This window comes from Parambassis ranga, chromosome 8 (assembly GCF_900634625.1).
Source record: "Parambassis ranga chromosome 8, fParRan2.1, whole genome shotgun sequence".
NCBI classification, from domain to species: Eukaryota; Metazoa; Chordata; class Actinopteri; family Ambassidae; genus Parambassis; species Parambassis ranga.
This window is the reverse complement of record NC_041029.1, coordinates 7,214,689-7,238,816: the sequence shown is the minus strand read 5'-3', so window position 1 is coordinate 7,238,816 and position 24,128 is coordinate 7,214,689. Positions and strand designations below refer to the sequence as shown.

The window sequence follows — 24,128 nt, the reverse complement described above, 5'->3', positions numbered from 1 at the left end:
TGATAGTTTTCTGTCACCTTCTTCCAAATGAATCCTTTTTTCATGTCAGAATCAGAAAGACCTTCTCACCGTGATGACGTCACCAGCTCTGATGTTGAGGGCCGTGGGGTCGTGGAGGTTCCAGTAGTCCTTCAGAGCTCTGACCTGCAAAACGCCTGTCGCATCTGTCAACAGAAAAACTGAAGGTCACATTTATTTAATTAAAATGTCCAAAAAATACAGTATATTGATATTTCCTAACATTCAGAGTTCATGAAATATAAATCAAATCAAACACAGTACAAACTACATTTTTCAGTTTCGGTTCAAGGACCAAAGTTTCTGTTAAAAACTGTCATAAAGGAGAATAAAAACACAGAGAGGCAGAGCTGGAAGTAAACACTGAGACATTTTTCTCTGATGAAAATAGAAGTTGAAATACACTGGACAGACTCTCAGCGACAATCCTGACTCATTCCTCCCAGACTGTGTGTACCCACAGAAAACTGACACGACACATCAATAATTAATCCACAGCGCGTGCCGGCTGAGCGTGTACGACTTATTCATCGCTCCTCTCTGCACCAGTAAACAAGACGGGAAAGTCTCCATCCATGTTTAAATCACTTCTTCAACACAGCCGCTCATTATTCCCTCAGTTTGTTCCCACAGGAACTTCAAACGGCTGCAGGATTACAGAGCGTGCACGCACTGCCAGCTCACTCACATACTGTATATACAGCTCTGCTAAATTTGAGGCTGAATCTGCTCTTTGAAGCTGTGAGAGCGGACAGATAAGACTTTAAAGTTACATAACCCTAAATTTAAACACAGCTGCTGTTTGAATTACAGCCTATAGAGGCAGGTGAACCTCAATGCATCAGCTGGCACTCAGAAGAGGTGAGGGCGAGTAAACTTTTCAGCACACAGACAAACGCATCAAAGTCATAACAAAACTTTAAAAAACTTGCCTCATTATTTCCTAAAATATGCTGGTATTTCTTTCCAAACTTTTGGATATGATAATGGGGGAAGATACTTCCGTGCCTCAGTGAGCTGAAAAGCAGCCCTGGTTGGAGATCCCAAGCAGCATCAATATCACACATAACCAGCTCAACATCAGCACAAAGCTGAATTAAGAGTTTCTGTCTATTCCCATTTGGATTGGATTAAAATCACAGGGAGACATATTCCCAGTGGCAACAAGATTTTTATCATTAAAACATTTCTACTTCCTCATTTCACACAACAACACGATTTTACTCTGAGTTTAAAAACGCATGAGCCAAGATCTTACAAATACCAGGACACGTCTCCAGACAGATTTAATCAGGCTTACAGGCACAAGTGAAGTGTCCCAAATTCCATTTTTATATTTTTTACATCCAAGTCACTCAGATCTGCTTTTACAGTGTGAATAAGACAAAACTATTTTTTTCATGTCACATCTGGGTCGCCTGCACTATCATTGGATTAAAACTGATATTAGGTCTGAACACTGAGGGTCAGGGTTTTGTTTTTTTGTCATCTCTCAGTGTCCGATCATCACAGTAAGTTAAAAATAAGGGAGCAAACAACAGTGGATGGTGAGTGGAGAGACGGGGAAGTTTCTGACCTCGGAGAAGCTGCTTGATGTCCTTGCTGGCGTGCGAGGTGGTGAACTGGTTGACGATGTCCAGCGCCGTCTGGTTGTAGGTATTTCGGATGTTCACGTCCACTCCGGCCTGAACACACAACAACACACAACACTGACACCTCCTGTCGTCTGACATGAGCGTAGTTTGTCTCATCTGGGACATGTAAAAGCTAAGTCTCCAAATATGCAGTTTTCCCTGCAGGGTTTTGTTATACAGTAATCTGATACATCAGCAATGAACTGAAATGTTGCTGCAGGGGTATGAAGGATAAAGTGCAACCTCTCTGTTAGTATTAACTTTGACAACATTTTATCCAATCTGAACCCTGATACATTAGCATTGAATTTAGATAAAACAAACCACCATGCTAGTGTATATTCTGACATAAACTCACATCCAGCAGCAGTCGGACCACTTCGGTTTTGCCATACAGTGAAGCTTCGTGCAAAGCTGTTCCAGACTTGGTGGTCTTGTTGATGTCGATGCCGGCTTTCAGCAGCAGCCTGAAAGAAGCAGACACATCAGTCATGTCTGAATCCTCAGCAAGTCTTCATTTTGCATGTCAAATTGATTTGTTTTACAATGCATAAAATAATAGTACATTCAAATACACAGCAGCAAGGATTTTAAAAAAACTCATCCTCTGTTGTACGTTGACCTCATTTCTCAGACTTATTTGTTCGTTATTATGCAGCAGGTTAAGGTAAGAGTCTAAAAAGCTGCCTGTTAGCTTCACCTGTGCACACACAGAAACACACACACACACACACACACACACACTATAACAGAGATGAAACACTGCTAAACTGGGTCACGGCAATGCTGTAGTGGATTTCACGTCTCTGCTGGGAATGTGAGGCATGAAGACAACTCAAAGAACACACACACATACACACAACCATGCACACAGCTCCAGAGTTCATGCTCCCACATCCCCATGCAAAAGTGCCGGCTCAGTGGTTACAGACCACAAACCACAGGAGCCCTGCCCTCTGAGTCCAACATCTCTCCATCTCAACATCTTTTGCACTGTCTGCAGACAGATTTCTGCATTTAAACATCACAATATGAGTAAGTCAAACCAGTAAGGCTGATAAATCTGAATCCTGGCCCAGTCATGTGTGTGTGTGATGAGTATGCATGTGATAAGGACTATCTCACCGTATGATGTCTTTATGTCCGTTGCGGGCAGCGAGGTGCAGAGGTGTGGTGAAGGCCGAGTCTGTCGGCTCCTTCCTCTCTCCTTCTAACAACCCCACCACCATGTTACTGCTCAGCAACAGCTGAGCCACCTGACAGAGGGGAGAAAAAGAGTCAAAAATGCTTTTTATAAGTCAAGATTTGAGCTCCAGGATCTTTGTCAGGGGTAAACGTCCCTCAGAGAATTATGATTTTTACCCAGAAAATTAATGTGGGGCACATATTAGGTCTTGAACCCTCTGAAAATATCTTGTAGGTGGAAAAACAAGCTCTGCAGAATTTAATACAAAGTTTGATTCCTCTCGTGGAGTTCGACTAAAGGTTCCCTCGAGGAAATTTCCAAAAGAGAGCAAACAAAATGGAGACAAAACTACAACTACTGCCAAAAACAGAGACGCTGCAGGTGAGCATGAGGTAATACCTCCGTGACCCAAAACACTGTAACCGAATCCAGATGTTTGGCAGCAGACACTGTGAGTCACAGCTGGAGGTTCAGTTTTAGGCACTAATGTGTGTGTGTGTGTTTGTGTGTGTGTGTGTGTGCTGCAGCTGCAACCTCACAACCTGCCATTGTTAGACAACTGCTCCTGTGTTTGTTTAACACGTTCACAACATGAAAAAAACTGTTTTGTTGCACATCCAGCCCATCTCACTGAAGAACAGTGTTAAGTGTTAATGAAGAAATACGTTTTGTTTATGTAAAGACTGGAATCTTTAAGCCTCAGAGGTCTGCTTCTCTGCTGTAAAGGCAGGAGGAGGTCAACGGAAACACAGCAGCTGCTGTCGACACACCCTGACATCACTGAACAGCAGCTGAAGCCGAACTCGGACACACACACACATAGACATACACCACAAACACACACACAGTTGTCTGTACTTCTATATTTGAGAGGACCCTCACTGAAATGATGCATTCTTTAAGGATGCATTCTTAAAGTTGGGCATACAAAGTGTCTGGCCCAGACAATAACAATAAAAAAATGACAACTTCAATCAATACACGAAACAAACTGCAAACCTACCTCTGCATATAAAAGCCCGGCCTTCACAACAACCTCAGGCAAACACCTGGAGGTCTGGCCAAAAGTGAAATGTCTGAACTTAAAATTGGTCCTCACAAACACAGACATACACAGTCACTCTAAAGATATCTCGCTGAAGTGTGGATCAGCTGCGGGGGGATCAGGCTTCACTTTCATGTCTCATTTAACAAACTTAGACACGTCAAACAAAGACGGCAGACGGACTAAGAGGATGGAAAGTAACGATGAAAGTAAAGAGGGCGGCAGCTCATTGTGTAGACATAATCTTCTTAGGCTGAGGGTTAGTAAATGTGAAATCATGGAGGACCTTCTCTTTGAGCTAAATAATATTTTTCTACTTTTCTCTTTTTTATTAGAATTTTTATTATACATATTTTATATTTTCTTTATTTTTATGTAATGTATTTACTTCTTTATTGTTTTGGTTTTTTTAATTAATGTTCTCTTCTTTCTATTGTTCATAATAACACCCTTTCTCTTCACACATCCACAAAACCACATAAACTACAAACCAAGCTTACCTTGACTCGCCCAAACTCACAGGCCAGATCCAGAGGAGTCTTCTTGGCCTTGTTGAGCAGACAGGGGTTGGACTGATGCTGTAGCAGCATCTCCGACTGAAACAAACAGCAACAGATCATTTCACCAACCTAAACACTAACTGATGACATACGCCTTCCATCTACAAAAGTGTGGAAAACACAGCAGAGAATTGATTATTAGCCCCTATGTACACCGTACACAGGTCATTGTTACATCTACTTTTAATGTGTTTTCAGTGTCCAACAAGAAAATAAATTATAAAGGATGTGAATCTGACTCCTGATAAAACACCTGCAGAGCGAGGCGGCTTCTGGGAAGTAGCTCAAATTTCTCACAGCTGATCTTTATCCAGCATCTAGTAACTCTGCTAGAGGCCCATAGCTGAGCAAGGATACTGGATTTTTTCAACATCAAGGATCACTTCACTGCCACTTCTCAATAAATACAACAAACAGGCCCATCCTATAAACTAAGCTTTAATCAGATGTAAACAGACATTTAATCAGATGTTCAGATCAACAGTCAAATCTCTCTAAATACTCCGAGAGACTCCCCTCAGTGAAGGGTTACATATACAAACAGACACTGTGTTGGCTCACCTACATTCATCCTAATCCTGGCCTAAAAAATACTAGAGCGCTGTGTAACAACAGAAGGAGTCCCAGCCAAATCTGACCTCAGGATTAATAATAAAAAAAACTCTGCAGCTTTCATTTCATCAGTCAAAACATCCCCTCCTGCCTCTGCTCACATCTGTGGTGCTGAGGTACAAAATTCACAAACAGAGTCACTAATAATCACACCAAATCCACACCAAAGCCCCCCCATTGTTGACACCATCCAAATCACAAATCCAGTCATACCCAGCATTGCTCTTTTTCTCCTAAGTTAGATAATTAAGCTGAAACAACAAAACAATCATTAGACATAAGTTACATCTGTAAACTGATTCAAGTTTTTCCCACAAAAAACACAGTTTCCCATTCATGATGATCAGTTTAACTGGACTTTATGATGGATTTTAACTTGATGCCTGTCTGCCTTTAAGCTTAAGTTGAATGAGACAGCTTAAAAATAGACGCTCAGTGGCTCAGCGACATTAAACAATATCATCTCCACAGCAAAAAACACTAAGTTCCCATTGCTGTGATACACAGTTACTATTTCTGTAACCTCAAACACAGAACTGTGAAAATACTTTAACCTGTCTATGATTCTACTGTGAATGTCCCGAAATGTGTCTTTCAAATACACTGTAAATATACTGCCAATCACTTCTGATCCTACATATAATAAGTGTCTGCACTTTTACACACAAACACTTTTGTGTTAAACCCAAACACTGAACTCTGAATCTTCTGTTTGGTGTCACTCTTCAAATAAAACATGAAGAGTCTGATGTAATATTACAATCCAGAGACAATGTTCTTTTGAAGCTGCAGTAGTTTGAAAACTGACTCGAATTTCTGTCTTTAAGCTGCAAGAGTTTCTAACTCTTAAATGAGCAAGTTCTAGAGACCCTAAAATATAGATAAATAATTCATCTAATCACGTTATTCATAAGACTATTTACCTGTGTAAAAACATACACATACATTTTTTGAAATGCATCATGGCTGCCAGTAGATGGTCTTTTCTGCAGTCTGATCTTATTGGCAGCACCTGGGCGTCAGGTTTAGTGCAGACCAGCATCAACACTACAACTATTTAAAGATGTTGCTTCCAGCTTTTTATTTGCAGCACAATTCTTTAGATAGGTAACAAAACTGTTGACTCACCACTTCATAATGTCCATACTGAGCAGCCAAGTGTAGAGGGATGTGTCCATCCAGGGAGACTCCGTTAACAGAAGCTCCAGAGCGAAGCAGCATCAGTACAGACTCAGATTTCCCCTGCCAGGCGGCATAATGCAAAGGTCGCATTCCTGCAAGTGTCAGAAAATAACATACAAAGTGTAATATTCTGAGAACCAGCTAATTAGTCCCTAACACTGTACACACATGTCATGTGGCCTGCGTCGATGTCTACAGTTTCAGTTTTCACACTAACCGTTGCTGTCCTTGATGTCCACGCTGGCCTGAGCCTCCAGCAGTGCAGACAGCAGCTCTGTGGTCCCTGTGAGAGCAGCATGGTGCAGGGCGGAAAACCTAACAGACATCGAGCAAAGAGAAGGAATTAGATTCCTTAATTTGAATCCTCATCCTAACTGTGCTGTGAAAAAACAAACACCTCTTGTTTAGGGAACTGGAGCATCTCAGTATTATGAGCAGATAGTTGCAGCTGTAATGCTAATGCTAATGCTAATGCTAGGTGAGCAGGCCAAAGAGATCGGAAGCAGCTGTTTAAACACAAGAGATGTCATCTGTAACCATGGTAACTGTACACAACGATGGTGACAGCTGGAGCTGAATTGAGGGACAAAAACACCTTTTACCATTTTGACGATCATGTATGTACATCAAGCTGACAAATCACATCAGTAAAACGAGGCTGCAACATCAGAGAAGTTATCAATAATTCTTTTTTCCAGATAAAGCAGGATCAGCCTTTTCTGGCATATTGTAGTAAACAAACCTTTACACATTACACATGCATTGTCTGTACTGTCTACTCCCGCGTGTTAGATGCCAAACACTCTAATTGTCTTTGCATGTCTGAATAAAGTCTGACACAAAGGCATCCTTTTAACAGCTTGACAAAACAACATATGTTACATATTCCATGAAAAGGGCTTCAGATCCCTGCTGTTTACTGTTGATTGTAACCCACCACCCAGCTGGATTCAGTCCCACTCAGCAGCACTAAAACACACCACATCACTCTAACTGGCTTCATTCAGTCTGCCAGATGAAATGAGAGTATAAATACAACAAATAAAAGAATCCCTTTCAAACATGCCAGAGTGGTGAACCAGAAGTCAGCTGTTATACAGATTGTAGAGACATTAGACACTCGCCCCTCCTCTTCCTGTCTATAACTTTAAAAAAAACATCTTATCCTTTAATTTAAGTCAATTAATGTGTTTTTTATTATTTTTAACCCTCATGCGTTGTTCGGGACATTTTTGTCCTCTGAGAGAAATTTTTCTGTTTATTTTGGCCATAACTTTGTCAATATGTGGACAAATTGAATCATTTTTCCTCAATAAGCTTAATTTTACATAAATTTTGTTAATATGATTTTAAAATTTTTCATAGGTCAACGGTACACTGTGGGCAAATTTTACCCCCTAATGTGTTGTTCGGGGACAAAAACGTCCCCTAACTTTAACGGTTTTAAAAATATATTAGATAAATATTTTTTTGAAATTTTTTTGCATAGACCTTTTAATTAACTTCAGTTCTAATCAACAGTAGTGAAAAAATCATTTCCCCCCAGGATTTTAACCCTTTAATCACCAATTTTATAAGGGGTGGTGCTGAAAATTGAAAAAAAAAAACACAAAATGGCTCATTTTTAATAGAAAAGGTGAATGTGGACTGGATTCTTTTGAACCTTTATTACAGTCTTGGTCATGTCAAACATCAGTAAAAAAATTGACTTGATTGCATTATTAGTTTTTGCACAGCACTGGATTTTCTTTTTTTCTCCCTAATGTGTTGTTCGGGGACAAAAACGTCCCCTAACTTTAACGGTTTTAAAAATATATTAGATAAATATATTTTTGAATTTTTTTTGCATAGACCTTTTCATTAACTTCAGTTCTAATCAACAGTAGTGAAAAAATCATTTTCCCCCAGGATTTTAACCCTTTAATCACCAATTTTATAAGGGGTGGTGCTGAAAATTGAAAAAAAAACACACAAAATGGCTCATTTTTAATAGAAAAGGTGAATGTGGACTGGATTCTTTTGAACCTTTATTACAGTCTTGGTCATGTCAAACATCAGTAAAAAAATTGACTTTATTGCATAATTAGTTTTTGCACAGCACTGGATTTTCTTTTTTTCTCCCATTTTGTCCCATAGACTTACATTATAAACACACTTTTTTTGACTGCACAGCCATGGCACTAAATAATCATGCATTCTTGATTGTTGGTGGTTTACCCTGTTGGTAGGAGGTAAAATTTGTGATTTTTACAGTTAACAACTTAATTACCATATTAACCCTTTACCTGCAGGCCTGTGCTCATGTACTGTAGTTTCTGGCTTAAGTATATGGAGTTATAGGGAGTATTTTAGCACATAATTGTGTGTCTACACACTGTGTGTGTATGTTAGAGAGGAAGAGAGCCATTTGCACACTGTCAGGGAAGGAAAGTCAGGAAAATAAAGTTACTAAGTAAGTGAAGTGTACCTAATTCAGACGTACAACGGCAATGCATAAGCATGTAAAATGAAAACATCCAGGAGTTCTGGCGTCTGAAGTTGTGGATGGGTAAAATAGCTGTTTTTTTTTTTTTTTTTAGCTTTCGGAAAACACGTCCTCCAGTAGAGTGACTTTACTTTTAGGTTAGTGTCTCAGTTGAGATCACTGAATTAGTCTAAGTGAGGTCTAAGTGCCCCTTTTCCATGGTGTGTTGCGCTCCACACGACCATACGTACATGTGCATGTTACTAAATAGACACCATAGATAGATAACTTGATAACATAATAAATAATCATTGACTAACCAAATCTAATCTACAGTTTAGTCCCCTACTAAAATTAGTATTAAAAGTAGTTTAGTAAAGTAAAGTAAAGTAAATTTGTTGCAGCCCTAAAAGTAAGTGCCGGGCCCTTTGATGCTGAGAGGTTCAGACTAAACAAAACAAAAACACTAGTGGACTTGCATGCATCCTCCTGGTCATTTAATGGTGACAAGAGCAGCAAGCAGCATGAAGAGAGGATTCACCTGTGCATGAGTGAAGGATTCACTTGTGAACGAATGAAGGATTCGCTTGTGAACAAGTGACGGATCTACTTGTGCAGCCTTCACAGCTTCACAGCCTGGCCCTTCATAGAGCCAGGCTGCACAATCATTTCCAGAGATTGTGCACAAGTGAATCCTCTCTTCATGTTGCTTTCTGCTCTTCTCACCATCAAATGACCACAAGGTCACATGTAAGACCACTTGCCTTTTTGTTTTGTTTAGTCTGCACCTGTAGACATCAAAGGGCCACACGTGCATAGCAACACTTTCTTTGTTTTTGTTTACAATGAAGACTCTGTGGTTGTGTGTACTCACAGACAACAAGATCAGTGTGCAAATGGCTCTCTTCCTCTCTAACATACACACACAGTGTGTAGACACACAATTATGTGCTAAAATACTCCCTATAACTCCATATACAAGCCAGAAACTACACTACATGAGCACAGGCCTGCAGGTAAAGGGTTAATATGGTAATTAAGTTGTTAACTGTAAAAATCACAAATTTTACCTCCTACCAACAGGGTAAACCACCAACAATCAAGAATGCATGATTATGTAGTGCCATGGCTGTGCAGTCAAAAAAAGTGTGTTTATAATGTAAGTCTATGGGACAAAATGGGAGAAAAAAAGAAAATCCAGTGCTGTGCAAAAACTAATAATGCAATAAAGTCAATTTTTTTACTGATGTTTGACATGACCAAGACTGTAATAAAGGTTCAAAAGAATCCAGTCCACATTCACCTTTTCTATTAAAAATGAGCCATTTTGTGTGTTTTTTTTTCAATTTTCAGCACCACCCCTTATAAAATTGGTGATTAAAGGGTTAAAATCCTGGGGGAAAATGATTTTTTCACTACTGTTGATTAGAACTGAAGTTAATTAAAAGGTCTATGCAAAAAAATTTCAAAAAAATATTTATCTAATATATTTTTAAAACCGTTAAAGTTAGGGGACGTTTTTGTCCCCGAACAACACATTAGGGAGAAAAAAAGAAAATCCAGTGCTGTGCAAAAACTAATAATGCAATCAAGTCAATTTTTTTACTGATGTTTGACATGACCAAGACTGTAATAAAGGTTCAAAAGAATCCAGTCCACATTCACCTTTTCTATTAAAAATGAGCCATTTTGTGTGTTTTTTTTTCAATCTTCAGCACCACCCCTTATAAAATTGGTGATTAAAGGGTTAAAATCCTGGGGGAAAATGATTTTTTCACTACTGTTGATTAGAACTGAAGTTAATGAAAAGGTCTATGCAAAAAAAATTCAAAAATATATTTATCTAATATATTTTTAAAACCGTTAAAGTTAGGGGACGTTTTTGTCCCCGAACAACACATTAGGGAGAAAAAAAGAAAATCCAGTGCTGTGCAAAAACTAATAATGCAATCAAGTCAATTTTTTTACTGATGTTTGACATGACCAAGACTGTAATAAAGGTTCAAAAGAATCCAGTCCACATTCACCTTTTCTATTAAAAATGAGCCATTTTGTGTTTTTTTTTTTCTAATTTTCAGCACCACCCCTTATAAAATTGGTGATTAAAGGGTTAAAATCCTGGGGGAAAATGATTTTTTCACTACTGTTGATTAGAACTGAAGTTAATTAAAAGGTCTATGCAAAAAAATTTCAAAAAAATATTTATCTAATATATTTTTAAAACCGTTAAATTTAGGGGACGTTTTTGTCCCCGAACAACACATTAGGGTAGTGTTTGCGAACAATGCATGAGGGTTAAGACAGCAACAAACCTGCTATTGCATAACCTAGCCTAATTTTCTGTTACATGTTCAACCAATAATGTGTGTCTGGATGTAGGCAGCAGATCATTGTGTTCTTAGACCTGCAGATATACTGGTCAAATACAACACCTGGAAACACATCTGTCACCCCCTCTTCACTAAAACACTGCTTACAGACCTGATTTATTTTGTTATGAGGACAAAATGCAGCACATGGGTGTCAGATTTTATACAGAACAGCATTTTAAAAGGGTTTTTATGACTGAGGCTGCTGATGATGAGGAAGAGTAGAATAAGAATAAGGTTTTAAAACCATTTATTTAGTTTTCTCCCTTTTCTTGATAATAAACCCATAACAAGCAACACAGCCATCAGATCTACCCATCCTCCCCTCCACCAAGTGACGCAGTCACAAGAAGGGGAAATAAAGCTACAGGCTACATGTCATCTGTAAATAAACCAGGCAGAGACATTACAGGAGCTCTGCAGAGGAGAAAAGAAAGAAATGAATAAAGACAGAGAGGGGAGGGCTTTTAGTGCTGCTCTGCCTTCCTTTCCTTCTGTTGCATAATGTGAGTGATGGCATTCATGTGGGCACAGTACCAGACAGGGCCAAGGGCAACTCTAACATTAATGGAGGGGTTACTGAGTAAAGCCACAAAGAGCAGGAGGGAAAGAAGAAAGCATTCTGCCAACACAAAGACTTTAACATCAGGAATCAGGACTGTAAACTTCACCGTATCTGACATAATGAATTCACCTGAACAGGAAGTCTGAAAGGCTGCTAATGAAGATTCTCACATGCAGACATATTAGCAGAGGATAACAGGCTGAGCAGACAATCAGAAGTGGAGGATTTTCCAGTTTATTTTGAATTCCGTCTTCACAAAAGTGATAAAATGATGCATTATGTCACAAATGACAGTACTGTATACTGAATCTGGGTTTTGGTTTTTAAAAATTCAGAAAGCCGCTTTTTAGGTTTATCTCACCCTCCCTGTTCTCAGTTTGACTAGTTCAATGGGGGCCGTGGGCCACCATGCAGACTGGGACTGAGCCTCAACACTGAAAGAAGCTGTCAGGACAGAGTGATAATCCCTCCTGTGCCCTGACCATCAGCCCTGTTCACCTGACGGTCCTTAAATCTGCTGAAAGCTGCAGGTCTTTTCCTCTACCTCCCCCCTCCTCTCTGTGGGAGAGCGAGGCCCTCTGTGACCTCACTACTCATCACCACTCATGGTCAATAAGGAGAGTTTGGGAGGGGGGCTGAGAGAGAGGGAGAGTGGTGACCCTCTCCACAGAGACCCTGATCTCCCCTCCTCCCTCCTTCCCTCATCCTCCTCACTGCTGGTGTCATCCATGCACACTGGAATGCACTGGGGTGTATCAAATACAACAAAATCCTAGCACACACACAGACACACACCGATGCTCAGACAGAGAGGGAGAGTTACAGATGGCATTCCTGCTGATAGTGTCACATTCCTGCAGAGGCCCCTCCAATCACACAGCTCTAAATCTTCCCCTGACTACAGTCTATCTGCAGGACTTGACTGATGAGTAACAGCAATATCTGAATTAGATTTGATCCTCTTACGCACCACAAAATTCCATTAAGCAGCGTCATATTTTTTCAAAAGTTCTAGTCAAGTTTCAGTCCTTCACCTGCATTTATTCCACCCACTAATACCTACACCTTAAAAGCCTTTCAATGAAATAGACAAAACAAGGATATCTAACCGGCCACAGTTTTTTTTCCCTTAATAAAGAATACATCATTCTAACTACTGCAGTGCTTACACTGGATTACAGAGATATCCTGTATCCTCATGCCACAGCTGTACCCTGAACCTAATAATACCATTAACAAGAGCTGATGAGCACATTCACTTTCATTTCTAGAACTAGTTTCAACTCCACAAGGTACATTTTTTTATGGTAAAAATCAACATTCTAATTGCATTTTTGTAACAGTTTAATGTGGTCATGCATATTCATTCATCAAATTAACCATCAGCTGACACAACACTGAAGGCCTCTGAATGACCTGTTAGAGAACGGATGGTGAACAGCTGACTCTCAGTGCAGTGCAATTCCCCTCCAGTAAACACACCTCTTCTATTTAGTTTTCTCAGTGTAAGCTGATAAAAACAAGATGGGGACATTTACAGTGTGTTCACATCTTTGGTGTAAATTTTCCATCCTCCTTTTACGAGAAAAAAAACATTAGTTTTTCTGTGGTGTCAGTGTTACTCAGAACATTTACAATCAGTGCTTTATGAGAGCAGGTTGAGACAAGCTGCAGTAATTCTGCAGTAAGAATTGGTGAAGACCACACAGATCTCTACACGTGAGAATCAGAAATGCAGCGCCTGGGTGGAAATGAAAGTGAAGCTAAACATGAGCACGCTCCATGGGCAGCACACAGGACACTGGCTGAGCATGTGGGGTTAAGTGTCTTGCTCTAGGAAATATATCCAACTGGAAAAAGCAAGTACAGGTATGGTTTCCTCATCGCTACACACACACACACTTTCATCTAGTTCACTCAAGTAGAGCCAAGCTATGATTCATATATGTCATTTTTAAAAATGACATACATTTCCATTGTAGCATGATGTTGTGGCATACACAAAAAAATCAACCAGATTCAAAATGGCACATTGTAGTGAGTGAGTAAACTAAAACCACAGTTGTGGCAGCTGGTGTGGTGGATTCAGCTGTGGACCCCATGTGACACTACATTTTGAGCTCTGTAACCTATAAAAACAATAGTATAACAGACTCGAGGATGAAAACACAACTTAAAACATTGTGTCTGATGTATTGGTGAAAAAAAACAAAACAAAAACCACAATATGACCCCACAAGCCTCCCCCGGTTCTCATCCCTCCTCAGCTGTGTGCAGGCCACTGGCACCTCAGGTCTCTCCGACAGGACAAAAGGCCAGAGCTCCCGCCATCATGGCAATTCACAGGGACCCATTCCAGCTCCGCTCTCCATAGAAACACATCCAAACACGGAGCCAACGGGCCGCCGGAGACGACAGCACAGACTCAAATACTAATTTGTCTCACAGGGATGCAGAAAAGAGGCCTCCTTTTATACCCTGTGTGTGTTTGTTTCTCACACACACAGCCTGGATGGCAAACACACACACACCCTGGCATGCACGTCAATAAAGACAAATAATCTCGGTGATGAATGGCCGACCTTCACAAACACTAACACGCCTTTGATAACTGTGATTTGTGTTTAAAGTCGAGCCATCCTGAGGTCACTTTCACTTCGCAGGGGCAGACTGCATGTCTGTGGATACACCTGAAGAGGAGGGGCACATCATCACTTAGGGTGTAATTAATCTCCAGCAGAGGGATAGGCGCTGAAAACTTGGCCAAATCCAAAACAATTGGAGCCAGGAGGAAAGTATGTCAGCTTTTGTTCAGACAGAGTTTTGGCGAGGACAGCTGAATGCCTTTCTGTTTCATTAAACATAACCTCCGGCTCTGCTCTTCCTCTGCGGATCCATTCTCAATGTTACCAATTTTTATTTGTTCAGAGTTTCCCTCTTTCTGTCAACAAGCTGCTCAACAAAAGGCATCCTCCAGAGAGTTTAATCAGGACATGAATAAAACAATTAGAAAACACTCAGAGCTCCGACCTCAGCAGTCTGCTGCACAAATTTGAGTTTAGTCTGCATTCAAAGATACATCTCAGAAGAAAGCATGTATGTATGCAGACATGTCTGTATATGAACAGTTAGGTTGTGTACTTTTTAGCATGTCGTAAACTTGTAAAAGTCTTTAGTCGTCAGTTGTTAGCGCTTACTCTGCATTTTTAGGTGTGTCACAGCAACTGCTTTTAGGCTGACTGTATCAACATGACCCAACATCAATAAGCTGCTGACATGACGGATGGACACCCAGGGATTGTGGGAAGTTGTGTGTTGTGTTTAGATGCAGCAGCATGATTAGCGCTGCAGAGGTGGAGCTTTGTCTGAGCTCCTGTGCCCGCCGAGCCGCCAGCGGCGCTGATGAATAATGAAAACCTCTTCCTGCTTGAGATCCGCATCCCCACGGAGGCCATTAGTCCCAACACACACACACACACACAATTCAGACATGCTAATGCTGTTGTGCCAGGGTTTGACAGAGTGCATCGCTGCTACAGTGTGTGTCAGACTTGCAAAATAGTTTCATCACAACTTTCCAGTCGACCTCCATCTACTAAGGAACTTATCATAAAGTTGATCATGTGAGTGTAGTCAGAAACTGTACTTATATTATAAAAACACAGTAACAACACATCTAAGCAAAAATATCCCAAACTATCCCTATTCCAGCATTTTAATGTGTGGAGTTTTCTGTTTAAATCACTCTGAACTGAGTCCCTTTACAGGTTTCACAGTATTATTTATGATCTTTCCTTAATGGGCCCATTCGTCCTCTTCTCAGACAATCCAGAATCAAATATCAGCTCTGAGACTTTAACCTTTCATGGATTGAGCTGTCAGTGCTACATTAAATCATCCAGGCTCTTTGTAAACACCTCCATCTTATTGACCATAGTCCACCCCTTTGCACTCTGATCTTTGACCCCACCAGGTCTCCCCCTCTGCCCTCTGAGAAGCAAACAATGGAATCAGACACTTGCCAGTGCCTCAGGACTGATGCGGTGGTCTGCAGCCTCTCTGACTCTCTGCCTGTCGTCTCTCTTTGAGCTTTTGTTGCAACAACAGTGTCGACTTAAAGCTGAAAAGGCCCCGACTGCAGTTTTATTTTTAAAGTGACAGATTTGTTGCAATGATTGCTCAGTGTGAGAGAAGCCAAATCACACTGTGTCAACACTACACATGTCAATGTGAATAAGCTGTTGAATGGGAACTTGCACCACATTTGACACAACAGAAATAAAGCAGAACATCCATTTTAATCCCAGCATGGCAGCCCTTCCACTTTTGCTATTTGGAAAGCTCAAGTTTTGATATCATACCAACAGCTGGTGGAAAAGAAAACAAGCAGCTGATGAGACATTTATATAAAAAAAATACATTGGAGTCTGGAAGGAGACAGCTGACAAGAAACATCAGTGAGATGTTAAAAACTTTTAACAAAGAGAATTATTGATGAAGACAAACTAAACTTTATTCATGCATTTCTTCTTCAAGGCTAACAAGCTTTGAAGGTGGAAAAAGAGCCGGTCAGTGTTTAAGTGGCTGATAAGGTGTCTGAGGATGAACACACTGCAGCAGCAGAGGCTCAAGGTTCAAACACAGAAGCCACAAACAAGCTCTGGATGAAGTTTTGACTCCACATGCAAACTCAACCTCACCTAATCTGCTGAGTCGACAGAGCAGCAGCAGCAGCAGGAGTTATTGCAGAGTGGAAACATTTTTATAGATGCAGTGAGAGCAGGGTAACGACTGGACATGAGAGTACAACCCTCTCACTGTGAGAAATCGGTCCAGAAAATGTCTTTTATAGTATTGACTTCATCACTTACCCGTCTGAGTCCTGGTAGTTCACATTCAGCCTCTTGGTGGAGCCCAGAAGCTCTGAAAAACACACAAAAACACCACAGGATATTAATATGGCACCATCATGTGATACTACAGTGATGGCTTAAAGTGAGGGTATCCCCTGAGAGTACAGTCTTAAAGCAACACTTTTAAAATAGCTTTGGCTGTAGCTCTTAGCAAAGACAGATCAATAAAAGACACAGGACACAGACAAAGCAAACCCACCAATACGACTAATGCAGAAGTATGCTAGAGACTTGCTAACAAATCTTCAATCATCAGCAGCCACAGGATCACAACAACAGCATCCTGGTCCCCTGCAGTAGGAAATGCATGTGTTTGTGTTTACCCTGCAGACGCCCTGCAGGATGATGGGGGCAACACAGAGAGCTACGGAGACAGCAAGACACCGTTTCTCTGCCAGACTGGAGACTCCAGGTCCCCTCAGGCTCCTGCACATCCAGCCAGTCTGAGGGAGGAGATGTCTGGGTGCTTCCTGTGGAGAGTTTGTTCAGAGGGCAGCGACACCTGATCATAAAGCCTCCTGTGTCTCTGCTGGGCCTCCTGACGAAGCTTCATTAGCTCCCAACCAGGATCTGACCTCCTCAGCTGGGTCAGAAGATGGTCTGCTGCCGAAGGATGAAAACTTAGCAGCTCTTTGATCTGCTGCCAGACAAAAACTCCCTGCTCCTCACTGGGACTGGAAGACAAACTTGTTTCCGACTTCGTCCAATGAGATGCCCGGCAGCTCTTCCTCTTCACCGCAGACTCATTTTGACTTGCACTCACTGGAATGTTGTGACATTCAAACTTTTAAACTGGTCAGTTCCCCTGACAGTCTGTGCTCTGTTTGGTACAGTGCTGTCCTGGGCTGTGTCTAATCAGCATGTCATTAGAATGCCACGGTCACTGACTCTGTTCTGTAAGTCAGAAAGCTGCATTCACTCACTCGGCCTTTTTCCACCAAGGTCCTGCTGCTGCTTCTGAGTCATCAGACAATCAGGGTTCTGTGCAGAGTCACAGGACATCATGTAAATCAGTTTAACATCTACTAACCCAGTTACTGACAGGTTACTACAGCAGCCTGGTTTCTCTAATCAGGGATCACAGAAAGATTCAATTTGAAACATTAACAAACTCCTTGTCACATAGATGTCGAGCTCACCAGAAATTTTACAGACACTGATCCTGAATTTTCTCCCTCCTGAACATAAAACACACAGTCATTAGAGGGTCTGTGATGCTGCTGCTGTTTACTAACAGGGGTCAAGAAGGTCAAAGGTCATCCAGCAGAGGCTTCACAAAAAGAGATCCACCCACCACCTGGGGAAAGCAGACAGAGCAGCACAGTCTTCAAAGATGGCGCCATAAGAGAGTCTGTTGCTTTAACATCTCCTGACCCCTCCCCTCCAAAACTAACCTCCACTAATGCCTCCTCTCCCAACTGCCCCACCCACACACCCACCACCCCAACAATAAGAGCGTTTGAAGTATGGAAGATCTCGGGGAAACACAGCAGGCTTCCCCTCTGGGGATCACAGCACTGCTTTGATAATGACCTGGATTTTATAATTAATGGGAATAAATCAGCACATGAACCAAGACAAAAATTGAGAAGCCAGACTCACACTGAACACACAAGGAGGAAGTCGACGCTGCCTCCTCAAGGGGCTGCAGTGTTGCATTGCATATAAGAGGGAAAATGAGAATGTGTGAATGTGAAAACTCCGAGTCTCAAACTACCCGGCAGCAGCGTCTCATGCTCAGCGGCACCGACTGTCAGGAGCTCATATCAACTCATTAATTCATGTTAATTCAGTCTGTAACTTAACTTTAACTTACATTTCAGGCAACACATCCTCCTATTACACTTTCGTTTATATCAGTGATAATTTTAGCTGATGATGAAATGAATGTTTTCGAATCAGCACTTTCAGTATATGGATCAAGTGTCAGATTTAGTAGCTACAGCTGTTAGATTGGTGTCAGTTTAATACAGGGTGTGACGCTTATTTTTATAAATAATTTAATAAATTCTGAAAATGTTCAGAAAGGAGAATCACAAAATACAGTTCGATGTCTTCACCACCGGCCATGTTTGTACGAAACCTGCTGGTAACTGCGGTTCTGCTTAAACTGGATTACGTCATTTAAATGTGGAGACTTTATGCCGTCAGATAATGTCCGAATAAATAAATGAAGAAAATCCATCAGCAGAATTTTCATTTGGTCTGTAATTGAGTGTTTAATGTTAATGAGGCTAATCTTATGCCTAACCCCAGTGGGAAACAGTAACCAGTGAATGCTAAATACTGTAGCCACTGGTCAGCTTAAAGCTATCATCATCTGCTGCACATTTGTCCAAGGTTATTTTTAATGCTGTTTATGGAGAGAGGTGGAATGGCCCGGAGCAGAGCTGCAGCCTCTTCCAGGCTTCTTTTTATAATTTCGGCTGAAAGTTTGAAGACCCGTGGATCTGATGCCACAAGAATGCACCCACAGGAGGAGGAGGTTTTTTAGCCAGTCTGCAAATTTGAGAGGTCTCGTTTGGGATCGGGCTAACGGAGCAGAGTCTCAGGCTGAAAGAGAATCTGTTGTAAAAAAAAAAAAAAAAATCACCTGACTAAAATTAGCCAACCGCTGCAAGTATTGAAACTATGATTATACGTCTGCAGGCAACGCCTCACAAATCTTTTTTGTTGAATTTAAGACAAAGTAATGTGGCAGCCCGTCATTTTCTCTCCCAGAGTACAGACCGAGCACCAGCTCTGCACTAAATCTTTTTTTTTTTCCTTTCAAGAATGCTGGACATCCTCCAAACCCACCACAACAGACTTTAGTCAGAAAGTGTTCCCTGGAACACAGCAACTCCTTCCACTTTAGATTTATATTGCAGATTACATCTTGTAGTCTAAATATAAACACCCCTTCAGCCACAAAGAACTAGTCAAGCCTTCATCTGGTTAATAAAGCAGGACTGAATTTTCATTGAGTTTACAACTCCATACACAGGGACAGCGGGTCACATGATGCCACTGAGAGCACAGACAGTCAATACACGACCAAAAGTAACACCCGAATATCGGTCAGTCAGTTATGTAATGTTCATTTTAGACCTGTCTCACCTTGTTTTTCACTAACTCCATCTTTTTAGCGTGCAGGATGGGATTTTTTTATTCCAGATACTAACATTAAGAAGAGACAACCTGGATGGTGGAGTTCCAACTCTCTGGCTCAGTGTGCTTGTCTAGTCATCAAATAACACCCTAATTTTCACAAAAAGTTACTGCTACACGAGCCATTTGTCCAAAGAAAAAAGCTCCTTCCTGTTCATGAACTCCTCGTTTTTTAACTGCCCTTCTCATCACACTGCAGCGTTTGATAGCATCACTTACTGTCAGTGTTTCTGTTTGAAGCAGCAGGTCTGTTTGAAGCTTCACAAGTCTTGGAGGGAAAACCTGGGCACCAATCAGCACCTCCTCCCCTCCCTTCCCCTCGCCTTCCCAGAGCCTGGCACAGGAACACAGGAAACTCTGCAAGTGTTTGTCCAAAGCAGGAGTGGGACGTGTCTGCCTCTTATCTGCTGACTGAATGAGGACAGTGATGGCAGTTGCAGCACAGAGATGAAGACTTCTTGTATCTTATCTGCGCTCTGAAGGGACGCGGAGACGGGGAGGTTTGTCCCTTCAGCCTGTCCTTTGACTCAAGAGGAAAAAACGAGCAGCCGCTCGAACCCCACAAAGAGTCAAACTGCACCACAATCACACAGACGGGTTTATTCAGTTTACTGTAGCTCTGCACAAGATAACATAGAGAGAACAGTTTAATGTTTGTCTGCTGGATCTGGTTGAACAAGACTTCGATAAGTTTGTTTCTTCTTTGTTTTTATAAACTCTTGTTTTCATGCGAGTGTATAATTCTGTATTTTGTAGATGTTTTTGATAAAGCAGATACCAATATTTTTCATAAGGACAATGAGCCCATTCACGGTGAGTTTCTGCTCATTGTTGCTTGTTTTTCCTTCTGTTTCCTAAATGGTAGAGACCAAAAACAGAGCTAAACATGGGGAAAAGTCACAATAGAATTATATCTATAAATTTCTTCTGTTTTCTGATGTTTTTGTTTATTCTCTGTAATTTTATATTCTAATGACAGAATTCTAAAACATGGCAGTTTTTATTTATATTTAAAAGTGTGCACTAAATTGAAAAAAACACCTGTGCAGTGTTTTACGCTGCTTTTACTTTGGATTGATTCCTTATATTTAGAGAACATTGCATTTATAAACAGAAGAAAGAGTGTAAGGAAGCGAGTGCAGGACATGCTAAAGTGTGTAAAAGTGTGTGGTGGAGGCCTTGAGATGTAACCTGACCATGACTTGAGGAAGAGAAGGGGGGGTTGTGTTGTGTTGATGGAGGCTCTCGAGGCGTGGAGCAGCTCTCAGGAACAAAGCCAGGACTCAAAGCTGGGCCCCTTCTACACTTCCTTTCCCAACACCATTGTTCCACGGAGCAGCAGGCTGCAGCATTGTGTCGGCTCAGACCTCACCCCGAGGGAAACAACAAAATCACAGAGCAACACTGAGAGACACAGAGCAAAACGTACAAACCTCCTCTCACTTTCCTTTAGCTCCTTTCCTCTCAGATGAGCTTTTAAAGAAGACCCTAAGTTCAATCAGGGTAAAAATGAGGCTGAGATAACTGTCAAAAACACCAGCGAAGAAGAACTTTCCACACAAGCAGCAACAGCTACAAACCTGGACTGTTGAACACATACAGGTGCTGAGTCCTCACAGGATGAACTACACATGGTACAAATGCTCCTTTCAGGCCAAACTGAAACTGACACAACTTATTGAGCCAACGTAACAATATTTGTAAATCACTCCAGAACATTTATTTCTGTTCCACACAGGCAGCTGATCCCCCCTCCCGCTGCTTTACAGATACGTCTATCGCAGACAAGAACAGCCTGATAACACAGACGTCACGCTCACAACAGCGCCGATGAGAAGGGCCTGCATCACCAACGCTTGCTCAACCTGAACCTCCGACCTGATGCTCTGCAGGCATGTCGGGAATGTAAACAGCATTCACACCACACATCAACAAACTAAATCTTACAGTAAACCAGAGTTTAAGACTGAGATGAAGTTAAACTGTGATGTCTTGCCAGATTTTAAACCAAGAAGGAAACACAGGATGGCCCAACAACGATCAGACCTTTCAAGTATGCCAGGAAAATCCATTTTCAAAACAACAAACAAACAAGAGATTAAATGCAGATAAATTCATTCAGAAGAAGAAGAGAAAACTTAATAATTTCTCAAAAGAATGTGTTCAGTAGCTTGAACATGACATGTTCCTTGTAAAGGTGTACAATAAAGTTCTGAGTCCAAACCAAACACGCTCTCCAGCTTTTACATCCACATGAGACATGGCTCTGGTTTTCCTCTTAGAATGGGAAAATGAGCTTCTCAGCTCGCAGTGAGGATCCAGCTGAGAGCTGATAAATCAGAGATTTTGGCAGGTTTCACGCCTCAGTCTGTCACAGAGCCATTAGGTGATCTGTCATGTCTGGCAGGCTGTGTGTTTTAAATGCACACTGCATGTGTGTGTTCAGGTAATATTCATTTTTACTGTTTAAAACCTGATTTAAATCATGCCAAACTATGACAAAGACGCCATATTTCTTGTCAGAAAGTAGAAAAGCCCTGATATAAATTTAAGACTGACTGATGAAACCAATAAGAGTCAATAAGACTACAGGTCAGCAGTTCTATTGTTGTGAGTCTGTACGTGTTTCATATCCTCTGCATGCGTGGAGCAGTAACCAGGCCTGTCACTCACACTTTCTAATGGACACATACGAGATGACACAGTGGTGAGAAAGCCCAGGAGAGGGACTTTGATCCATGGTCCAGCCTGACAGAACTGAGCAGCTGCAGGGTAGACCAGCAGAGCAACACCCCCCCCCCCCCCTGAGGACAGCCAGCTTCATGCTACCCACTCAAGCTGCACACCAGAGACCACAGAGCTCAGTGTCCAGGGTCAGAGCAGTCAACAAAAGAGTCAGTCAGAGAAAAACAGGAATAAGTCTTTCCTGCTGTTTCATGACTATATAAAAACATAATTAAAGCGTAAAACAGGAGCTCCAAAAACAGCTGGGATGTGTTAGGTAGATGCTGGACATACAATTGAGAAAACACAATGTCCAAAAATCTGAATCAGAGTTGGAGACTTTGTTGAAGCAGTTTTTACTAAAAGATGACAAAGCTAAACCAAAAGCAAGGAGAGAGTGTTCTATTCTGGGTAAGAACGTGGGAAACTAAACGGGAAACATCTGTGTGATCATCACAGTTCTGATCAGAACCCCGGCTGGTTTACTGGAAGAAGATGAAGCAAAGCACTAATCATGACTTTCGTAGATATTATCTGGTTAGTTGTCTGTTATCACAGCTTCCAAGAGCTCAAAGCGATGTCTTGTTTTGTCCAGCTGGTGGTGATGGTGCTAATTTGCTCTCTAAAACTGTGTTATTTATTCCAACCACACGTAACACTGAACACCTGACAAGTGTGACAGCACAAATCAATAAAAGAGAATCTGTATCTGGTGATCTGCATGTTATTTATTTTTCCCTCTGAGCGCACTGAGCGGTCTGAAGTATGTTTTGGTTGCTATTTGCCAAGAGGCCAGAGTCAACATGAGAGCCTAATGAGGAAGCCGAGATGGTTTTCTGTGTGTTGATCCAGCTGGAAGCTGCTGACAGCCGCCTCTTTCTCACTCTTCTGTGGAAATGCTGATCGAGACCCTTCAGGCCTCCACGCTGTCCAAGACCGCCTGACAGCAGGGGACAGCACGGGGAGACAGACGTCCTCATGAATATCTGACTGCAGGGCCCGACCTAATGCCAGCTAATGGACAGTAGACGGTGTAGTGGCAGCTGCCTGAGCCGGGCTGGTGTGTGCTCAGTCACGTATGGGCAGATAATACCCACATTTTAAGAGCAGCGTGTTAATAAGTGACTTGTTTTCTCAGAGAACAGCACGTTCAGACTCTGGCCGGAACATGAGTGAAGAAAATCTGTTCTGAAAGCTCCTGATGAATGAATGGATCAGACATGCTTCAGCACAACTCTCTCTCTCACTCTCTCTCTTTTTTAAATGATTCATGTAACAACAGATTAAACGGCCTGACACACTCACCCTGCAGGTTTTAAACACAGTTACTGTGCATCAGCACTGCTGAGAGGTGCCAACCAAAAGGGCTGGGCAATATTAATCATTTTAATAACGTATGCAATGTCATCTCTACCTTTTCTATCAGTACCAACACTTTAAGGTTCCAATATTTGCTTGTAATATGGCCTAGAACCTCTTCTTTTTCTCTTCTCCTTTTTTCTTTTTTTCTTGGAATGTTCTGTGAAAATGGTACGTGAAATTGTAAGGGAATCTGAGCTGCCATTATTTACAGACTGAGCTTAACCAGAACAGGATGTAACATCATATTAAAGGATCACACATCCTTCACTGAGTAATAATGAGATCAAATCATAGATTGTGGGTGGCACAGTGGTGCACTGGTTCGAATCTGAACCTGTGCAGGG

General features: G+C 41.5%; 2 protein-coding genes across 15 annotated transcripts in view; one reads left to right on the top strand and one right to left on the bottom strand.

Moving 5' to 3' along the window:
* The window catches only part of samd9l (sterile alpha motif domain containing 9 like), a 162,635-nt gene that overhangs the window by 115,881 nt on the left and 22,626 nt on the right, over positions 1–24,128 (top strand). The gene's annotated exons all lie outside the window — the stretch shown is intronic.
* LOC114440013 (CASK interacting protein 2) overlaps positions 1–24,128 on the bottom strand; it is a 43,644-nt gene that overhangs the window by 8,404 nt on the left and 11,112 nt on the right. For 9 of the 12 annotated variants that reach the window (XM_028412234.1, XM_028412236.1, XM_028412235.1 and 6 more), the window contains exons 3-10: positions 16,507–16,558; positions 6,455–6,552; positions 6,184–6,329; positions 4,384–4,479; positions 2,778–2,908; positions 2,011–2,119; positions 1,595–1,703; positions 70–179 (exon numbers count right to left, since the gene is read on the bottom strand). In XM_028412234.1, the coding sequence (XP_028268035.1) occupies positions 70–179; positions 1,595–1,703; positions 2,011–2,119; positions 2,778–2,908; positions 4,384–4,479; positions 6,184–6,329; positions 6,455–6,552; positions 16,507–16,558 (851 nt within the window). The remainder of the gene's footprint in view (positions 1–69; positions 180–1,594; positions 1,704–2,010; positions 2,120–2,777; positions 2,909–4,383; positions 4,480–6,183; positions 6,330–6,454; positions 6,553–16,506; positions 16,559–24,128) is intronic. The other 3 variants (XM_028412238.1, XM_028412246.1, XM_028412242.1) reach the window with 1 other exon arrangement.